Source organism: Festucalex cinctus, chromosome 6, assembly GCF_051991245.1.
Source record: "Festucalex cinctus isolate MCC-2025b chromosome 6, RoL_Fcin_1.0, whole genome shotgun sequence".
Taxonomy (NCBI): domain Eukaryota; kingdom Metazoa; phylum Chordata; class Actinopteri; order Syngnathiformes; family Syngnathidae; genus Festucalex; species Festucalex cinctus.
Window position 1 is genome coordinate 17,210,640 of NC_135416.1, and position 9,765 is coordinate 17,220,404.

The 9,765-nt window shown below is 37.6% G+C and overlaps 1 protein-coding gene across 4 annotated transcripts; it reads left to right on the forward strand.

Moving 5' to 3' along the window:
- Positions 1-111: 111 nt before the first annotated feature.
- Positions 112-7,056, forward strand: LOC144020644 (uncharacterized). Of its 4 annotated transcripts, none has more exons than XM_077524326.1 (8): positions 112-202; positions 996-1,041; positions 1,135-1,251; positions 1,430-1,528; positions 1,637-2,431; positions 3,846-3,988; positions 4,425-4,534; positions 6,165-7,056. In XM_077524326.1, exons 3-8 carry the CDS (start codon positions 1,152-1,154, stop codon positions 6,298-6,300), a joined length of 1,383 nt encoding a protein of 460 aa, XP_077380452.1. In that variant the 5' UTR covers positions 112-202; positions 996-1,041; positions 1,135-1,151; the 3' UTR covers positions 6,301-7,056. The 4 variants fall into 4 exon arrangements, with proteins under 4 accessions (XP_077380452.1, XP_077380453.1, XP_077380451.1 ...); XM_077524327.1 differs by lacking the exon at positions 112-202 and adding an exon at positions 417-741; XM_077524325.1 differs by lacking the exon at positions 112-202 and having other exon boundaries at positions 760-1,041; positions 4,428-4,534.
- Positions 7,057-9,765: the final 2,709 nt, after the last annotated feature.

Here is a 9,765-nt window from a genome sequence, read left to right on the forward strand (position 1 = left end):
CAAACATAGAAAGGCCAGAACATTCATAACAGGGGCCATTCTTAAATTGTAGATGAAAAGAAGCAGCCGTTCGCTGCTGATACAGTCTACAGTAGACTACAGTTCACTAAACTGTGGGAACAGAACCGAATCTACCAAATGAATGAATAGACTCTCTCGCTTCTGCCTTTTCGTTTTTTTTTATAATCAGCAGTAGAAAAAGGTAGGTTCGCAAAATTCACTTGTTTCTCCCACTGGTCTCTCAAACTGTTGATCTTCAGTCTAAAATGGGGCATTCACAGTTGTGCATCAGTAAAAGTTGTTTCCAAATTTGAAATTTACAGCGGAGCAGAATTAGAAGCTCCCGCAGCCATCACTGTGGGAAAATAAAGTTGACAAGTACTTGTCAGTGGCAGTGAATGAGTTTGAACTGTCTACATTGACTCAGCAGGAGCAGGCAGAAGTGAAGTTGTAACACTGTGCTCGCTGCGCATCGGACAATTTCACATGACATTGCTTACATATCTAGTTCCTCTGGTGCGCATACGGAATTCAATACAGGCATTTCCAAAATGTATTACAATTGTGCATAACATCAGGAGATGCATCTTGAAATTGATAACTAAGATATGTTTTTTTGGGGGAAAAAAAAGTGGGTTTAAAGTTTTTTTTATTCGATTGTGTATTTAACCAGCGTGTTCAGAATTCTTGTGAGTGCAATCCAGCTTTGAAAAAGTTTACCAACCGACGCAGAGGGTTTTTGTAAGTATGATTCTAAAAACTGCACATTCAGCTGCTCTGTGGTTTGTAGAATCTCTTCTTCCGGATATTGTTTCATATTGTGAAATAGTGCCCATGTTGCTGTGCAGTTGCATCGATTTCTTCTGCGTGAAGCTGCTTTATTTCTCACAGTCACAAACAGGACAGATCAGTGGATGAAGTGAGACTATCGTTTAAAAAGATAACACAGGAACTATTTAACTAACTTTTCTTTTTGTACTCACTACATGTTGAAGAGACAACTTTTGAATATTTATATACCAGTAATCAGTGCAAGAAGAGGTAAGTCTTCTTATTTTATACCTCATTTGAAAATGCCCCAAAAATCACATGCTAATGCTTATATTCAATGAAAACTTTACTTCAACAACCAAGAGGAAGCAAATGCAAAAATGACTGTTGAGAACCAAACTTCATCAGAGGCAACAATGGACGTAGATGATGGCGGCTACAAGCGTTTTTTAGTTGGTGGCAGCAAGCTCCAATATTCAGGTAACACAATTCCCGTTTATTACCACACTTAAGAAATATCATTTATTTAATATTAATATTATTTAGAAGGAAAGAAAAATCTCCACAGGACTTTTTAAATACAAGACATGTTTTATATATATATATAATATATATATATATATATATATATATATATATATCTTTGTGTTTTATTCAGTTTATGCCTTGAGAAACAGCCCTTTTAGGGCTGCCACACTTGTCCTTGGTCTGATGTGTATTATTCTGGTGGCTGTGATCATCGGTCAATCTGTCCACTGTGAGTTCACCTCATTGTTACTTAACCTTGCCACAGACGTCAAAGGTTTGCCAGCGGTGTACTTCACTATAATACATGTTTCTATTTCTATTATTTCTATTGTGGCAGACTCAAAGATGGGTAAAGACAATCAGATAAAGTTAGAAGTTGTTGGAGGGGAGAAAGACAACCTCAAGTCCCAACTGAAGACTTTGCAAAGTGAGAAGAGGAATCTCGAAGGTTCATATGAGCATCTACAACAAAGTTACAACTACATATCTAAATCGACAACTCAAATCAAAACCAACAACAACTTACTCAAAGCGGAAGCACAGCAACTAAAAGAGAGTCAAAGCAAGTTGCAAGCCAGTAACGCTGCTCTAAACAGAGAACTTGAGGAGCTGAAGACCAGTAAGGAGCAGTTGCAGACGAATAATAATGCCTTGGCGATTGCCAAAGGCTTACTCAAAGCAGAGTGTGAAACACTCGGCAAGCGCAATGAGGGCTTACAGGGCAACTACGATTTTGTGATGAAACAGAGGGACCATTTACAGAACAAATTCAACAATATAACAAGGTCACAAGAGAAGTTGCAAATGAGTTATAACAGCCTGATCAAGGATATCGAGCACCTTGAGGACAGATACAACTCCTCCTCCAGCGAGAGAGACAACATTGCAAGCAGTCACCAAAACCTAACATTGGAAAAGGAAACTCTGCAGGCCATTTACACCACACTCGCCAAAGCGACTGACGAATTGATGGCCTCCTACAATTCCACAGTTGAAGACAAAAAAGATCTTGAAAGCCGTTTGAAAAATGTGACTGCAGAGAGAGACCAGCAGAGGGTGCAAATCATCAACATGAGTGCTGAGATAGACGAGCTGCGGACAACCGTCACAAAACTCAACGTGACGGTAAAAGGTAATGGACAAAAATGCTTTCAGTGTTGCGTAACTTAGATCCGTGTTTCCCAACTTTTTTTTTGCTTAGGCACCCCCAAAACCTTGTCATACCTTGAGTACCATTCCATCCATCTTCCATCTTCGACAGCTTATCTGAGGTCGGGTCGCGGGGGCGGCAGCTTTAGACTTCTCTCTCCCCAGCCACTTCAACGCGCTCCACCGGCGGGATCCCAAGACGTTCCCAGTGCTTCGGATCAGTGAAAATCAGCGTGCTCGGTACAAGATGTATTCTCCGAAGTTTGTGAACTCACAAACCCCGTGAGAATTCATCTTGTGAGAGCAAGGTGAGGAAGTCTGGGCTTCATTGCTAAAGCTGCTGCCCCTGCGACCCGAACCCGGATAAGCGGTAGATGATGGATGGATGTTTACAGCAGCTTTTTTATTTGACATGCTTTTTTATGTCATGTGACCAGCAGTTGACCAATCACAGCGTAGTAGTTCTTCAACGAGTTGGCCAAACACTCGGCGCTGATTCAACAGCGCCCCCTGCTGTAAAGTTTACTGGCTTTGCGCGTGTGGATCATGGGTTTTCCGCACGTAAAACTGCTCGGCAGAATATCACTGCCAAAAGTCACGTGGGTTTTATCCGTAAATGTAGAATTGCTTTTTACGTATGCAAAACATTTTTTTGCACTTGAAAGATTTTTGTTGTTGTTGTAGTTGAAGATATGCTTCTTTGTGTATGTAGATCATGTTTTGTGTACGAAGATCAGGTTTTGTGTACGTCGATCACGTTTTTTGTGTTTACGGGTTTTTGGCATTATTCTAACGCCATAGTTATGCAACAAACATGCAAATGTCCACATTAAAAGTCTCCTTTCATCTCAATGTTGTTTTCAAAAAGGGGGTAACTGTCAAACATGGCAACACAGCGTACTCCCGTCGATGTTCCAGTTTATTGTTGGGGTGGGGGGTGGGGGGGGTTATATTGTCGCTAAAGTGTCTCCCCCCTTGACTTTGCTCTGCTAATGTGGCTCTTGTGTCAAAAATATAGTTAGAATCTCTGATTTGGAAGCAATTACCTTCAAAGAGGTGGCTTGCTTATGAGAAGGCATAGATGTATACATATAATGTATTTTAGTGTATGTATAGATATATTTAAATCTCTAATGTGCTCAAGTGGGGTTGTATGTCCAGTATGTTTTTTCATTAGGTTTATGACATGTCAACAATAATTAAAAAACAAAAATAGCACTTGCATAAGATAAAACTGATTACAATAGTGGTTTGTCTCACCACATGTAAATGTCTGTTCGAACATAAAAGTGTTGGATGGCAATGAATTCCTTTATTAGGTATTTATGACAATAGTTATATTACCGGTACTTGTTTTCATATATTTGTTTCTATTAATGATTAACATTCCATTACAGACAAGGTCTGTCCAAGTGGCTGGAAGAAGTTTGAGAACAACTGCTACTTTGCTTCGACTACCAAGAAGACGTGGTACCTGAGCAGAAGCAACTGTCAAGGAAAAGGAGCAGACTTGGCCATCATAAACAGCAGAGAAGAAATGGTAAGTTGATGCATCAGACAGGCACAGTCAATCTCATATTTACAATTATGATTTATTAGGAACTTCATTCCTCAACATTTCATACAAGCAACTCTAAATTGTTGTTTGAGAAAAGTATTTTAAGTAAAATGGATAAAAAAAAACAAAAAACTCATAGCCACAAGATGTATAAACAGCTCAGACACACATTTAACACTTGTCTGAAGAGATGATTTTTTATGATGGATGGATAGAGGTAAATAAAATAATAAGCAGGGCCATGTCCCCTGTCAAGTCAAGTCAAGTCAAGTCAAGTCAAGTCAAGTCAAGTCAAGTCATGTGTCACATTTTATTTGGTTTCCTCTATTTCACAATTAATTTGCATATATTTTGTTGTAATGTATCCAAAATGTAGAATTATAAACAACTAGCATGACCATTATCTTTCTTTTTCTAGAAGTTTGTTAATGGCTTATATTCAAATAACAAAGAAGTCTGGATTGGACTGACCGATGAGGGAGTAGAAGGTCAATGGAAGTGGGTGGATGGAACCGCAATGACCCTGCAGTAAGTAAAAGATATTTTCTCATTGTGCTTTATTTACTAGGGCTGGGATTAAAAAAAAAAAAAAAAATCAAATCATCAATGTCGAATTGGTTTTCCTTTTTAAGCCTGATATCGATTCATAAAACCATGAATCAATTATTTTAATATCTCATTTTCCCATAAACATGTAAAAAAAAACAAAAAACTAGAATTTTAATGGTATGTTTTATGTATCTTACTGTTTTCTTGAAATTTACAAGTCACATGAATTTAGAAATATTTCTTACATTTATGGAAGACCTGACTTATTGCACTTTACAACAATACAGAGGGCCAAATCCACTAATGTGCTGCGTCCGCTAAGAGCGCTAAAAATTGCTCCACAACTGCACCCGCAGCTTGCTCCCTTTTAACATCCGATCCGATGCACTAAGGATACTGCTCTAATGATATACTGGTGCAAACACGGCCACAAAGTTTGACAGCTGGCAGCAAATTTGCACCTGATTTACCACACATGGCAATGGATTTGCGGCAAGAACATGGCAATTTAGAGTTGCGAGAAAAATGAAATGATCACAAAACGGGTGCAAAAGTGTTTTCTTCATTTAGCGCCATTAAGGTGTGGAGAGAATGACAACAATGTCATTCATTCTTTTAATGTTCTTAAAATACAAATTATTGCTGCAGTCATTTTTTAAAATATAGTTTCAGAGGTTGACGTGGGAATACAGTATGCATATGTCACGTGAAAATGATTGTCTTATCTATACAATTGAAAAGTATCCAACATTTTGACAAGCCAGTAGTCACTTTCAAGGTGTAATCGTTACAGAAGGTGAAATTTTGAAATTGATGATGAATAAATGTAGTAACTTTAATTCGTAACCTTATTCACTTCATTTGCATTATAAATTTTTCATTTTGTACTGGCTAGTTGAAATGTTGGCTAATACATATGGTGGTGTTCTTCTTAAAAAAAAAAAAAAAAAAAAAATCAGTGTTTTGGACTTGTTCAACTCTGCATCCTTTTTACCATTTCTGAGACGGTCATCAAATATTGAATTAAAAACAATCCAGGGGTTGGCATATCGACATTACATTATGAGTATCATAAAATGAATGATTCAGTGTAGCTGTATAGGATGGACTAGAAGACTGCATACTGAAAGTGACTTACTTCTGTTAGGATTTCATCAAGCAGTTTTCTTTGTACTCCTTGTATGCACTAAACAATAGTCAACGCCGGTTAAAACTAAACATACCAATCTCTCTCAATTTCAAGATTAGAAAGCCGGTGGTTCATCAATTGTCATAGAGGAACTTGAACAGTAATTTCTGTCTCACTTTTTGTCATTTGTTGGATGATCCATCATTCATATTATTTGTTAAAATCAATCACAATATCGTATTAGCTTTAACCTGGAAGTTAATCTTCTCTCAATAAAACAAAATGGCTGCCAAGGAAATTGCCGAGGTTTGCCAGACTCACCCGAAAGCGCCTTTTAATGCTTCTGCTCTTATTCCTTATTCTGTGGAACCAATTGCATGAAAAGCTTCACGTTTTCATACAGCTTTATCTGACCTTCACTATCCAAGGTTAGTCCTTAATAATATACTTTAATTTCTGTTGTTTCTTTTGACATTGCAGATTTTGGGCTTCTGGACAGCCCAACAGTTACAATGGCAACCAGGACTGTGGGGAGTTTTGGCACCGTTCTTCAGGAGACGCCGAATGGAATGATGAAAAATGTAGTTCACAGAGATATTGGGTGTGTGAGATGTAGATGCCTTCAAGGCATATTCTCCCACGCGCTTAAGTCAGAAAAGACGCGCGGCTGTGCAATTTTTTGGCTGCGCAGATCCTCCCATTGACTGAGAGGTGTCACTTACACTTAGTACACCACTTTCATGAAACGGGTGGAGCGACCCTGAAATGAAGGTGTTTCCTGTACTTCGCCTGGACTGCTTTGTCCCAAAGACAAACAAATTTTCTCGTAATGTGTAAAACAACGACTACTATTACTACTACTATTGCAACAACTCCAATGTATTCAGTCATGAGTGCAGTATTCTGATGAAATTACTTGTATTGGATTTGTTAAATACAAAATACTAACACACATGTGCCTCCAAAGTAGCATGTTAGTAGCCTGTATTATACTACCAGGTGATATTTGAGTGATTGAATTTGAGTTTGTGAAAACAATACTGTACCTAAAGAGGGGACCTTAAAAGGAAAGTACAGTACTACAGTTTTTTTTTCCTCTTAATCACTGAAATACGGATATCATCCACAGCTTTATTCACAGTATGCTAAATGTTATGGAAGTTAATTTAAGTGCTCTGCTGTTCTTTGTTGCTTTTTTTTTTTTGCTTCAGATATCCTAGCTCCGTATGTTAAATTAACCGTGGATGTATACATTTATAATTACTTGATTCTGAAAAAATAACATGGGGGAGTATGGATTCTCTTTCACATAATACATGAAAATGCATAAACGTGAAATCTGTATGAACAAATAAAAATCATATTTGTCTAATTTTTCACATCTCATTCTATTCATATCCGGATTGTTTATAATTATAAGAATAGACATTAGAAATCAGTCCAAACACTCTCAGTTCTATTTGATATTAGCTATGCAATCATGCAACATAGGGAAACTTTTGGCACAAGTGGTAGAACAGTCGGGATGCAAGGATAAGAACAGGTATGGTGGACGTATCAGAGGTTTGACACCAAACTTAAAAACAGGTTACAGTGAAAACTACATTTGTTGGTCTAAATTATTTCCTTAATTGTTACTTGCACAATGACGAGATCCTTTTTTTTTTTTTTTTTTTTTTTTAATAATTGCCTGACATCTAGTATATTTTGTGGAAACCTTATATGCATATATGCCGCCATTATTGTTTACGTCACAGTGCATTCTGGGTAGTCGACCTAGAATGGTCACATGCCCACATTGCTGCCCACTACCGAGCAAAGCAAAAAAATTGTAAACTATATTAGAATCAGTGAAAAGGACTGAAAACGTCACACTGTGCGGCTTTTGGAAGTCATTTTCTATCAAAGGGGATTAAAGAAATTAAACGAAAGCAAACCAAGGAACTTTCAAGTTATGTTGATTATGGCGGCACCATATGGACAAAAGCAGTAATGTAATGCCTGAAGGAAGATCATGTTTCTCATGAGGACAAAAAGCACATTGCGTCATTTTTTAGCTCACGCCAGCGAGTGATTGCCCGGCAAGTGTTGATCCCTTGACTGCCCTTTTAACTGGGTAGCTTCCATTTTTCCTTTTTTTGTCTCCTCAGACAAACCTTTTCAGTTGTTTTGCAGCTTCTGCCAGGAAAGCAGGAAAGCAGTAATCGTGCGTCGACATTCAAATTGGCTTCCGTTTTTGTAACGAATGACTGCCATAAAGCAGTCAGCACATTTGTAGTTTGTTGTGTGCCAGTGTTCCTACCATCCTCCTCAAATTTGTTTCGTGCCAGTAAAAATGATACAGACCACCTCAGGCCATGGCATTCAAGTAGTTTGAAGTCGATGTTTCATCAGTAGAGTTATGAAAATATTTTATTAAGGTTGAAAAGTTCCTTCGTGCTACTTTAAAGAAAGCGAAGTAAAAACATCCATATCTTTCTTAAAGAAAGTGGCAAACATCGTGAGAGATTGCAGTTGGCAGAGAAAACCTTCCCCTGCAGTCGCGCTTTTGTCATTTTAGCCCAGACCTATAGACTTTTTAAAAAAATCATGAAAAGAATTTCCACATAATTAAATAGCTTTCTTGAAGCATTAAGCCAACGGTCGGCAACCCGCGACTCCAGGGCCACGTACAACTCTTTGATCATTCTGCTGTGGCTCTCTGTGAATTGCACAATTTCAGCAATTTCACTCATTGGGTAAATGGAGGTGGATTGACCCTTGTTTATTTTTTTATTTTTATTTTTTTACTGCTCCTCTCAAAATGATGTCCCCCACAACTAAATTGTACAGGTTATAAGTAGCATCAATTGTAGTGAACATTTTTCAATAATTTATCTTGGTGCCATCATAAAATCCTGGCATTCTGAAAAGGGTTGTGTAGACTTTTTATATGCATTCTAGCGAAGTGTGCCAGCTTTACAAAATGCAATTCATATTATTATTATTATTATTATTATTATTATTATTATTATTATTATTATTATTATTATTATTATTATTAGGGATGTTCGATACCACTTTTTTTCAGACCGATACCGATACCGATACTCAGACCCTCAGTACTCACCGATACCGATACCAACTGCCGATACCAGTAGTACATTTTGAAAAATAAAAAAAATCACTAAAAGATATTTTTAAACAAATATATTTCCTTTAATTTTGACAAAAAAAACAGCACAGTCACTCTTCAATAGATTTAATGCTCAAAATAAAACGCAAAAATGCTCTTTTAGTTTAAGATTCCCAATTTTGAAGTATTTCCAAACCGGTGAAGCTGCAAGCTAGCGCCAGTTACAGGCAAGGAGGACTCACTTAACGTCTTCGCCCTCTGCCATCGGTCGCTTGTACTCGTCTGCGTCACGAGTACTCGAGTACTTGAAAAAAGGCTGGTATCAGCCCGATACCGATACCTGGTATTGGTACTTGGCCATCCCTAATTATTATTATTATTATTATTATTATTATTATTATTATTATTATTATTATTGTTATTATTATTATTGGAATTGTGCATAATATTAGAATATGCAGGTTGAAAATCATGGCTCAGATACATTTAAATGGACTGCTTTTTATATAGCGCTTTAACTACACCATATGGTGCCCAAAGCACTTTACAATTGAAGCCTCACATTCACCCATCCACACACGCACATTCATACAACCAGTGGTCGGCTGCTGCCATGCAAGGCGCTGCCAGGTCCGCTGGGGGAAAATTGTGGTTCGGTGTCTTGCTCAAGAACACTTTGACACAGTCACCACGGGTAAGGATCGAGCCCACAACCTCACGAATGGGAGAAAACAAAAGCAGGTTAAATGTTTTAATCTTAACAATACAATTGTGTATACAGTATTTAACCAGCATATGCAGAATTCTTGCATGAGTAATACAGGTTTGAAAAAGTTCACCAACTGACTCTGACTCTTTTGTAAGTTTGGCAAAAACTGCATGTTCAGCATCTCTGTGGTTTGTAGACTGTTCTTCCGGATATTCTTTCATATTGTGAAATAGTGTCCGAGTTTCTGTGTGGTTGCA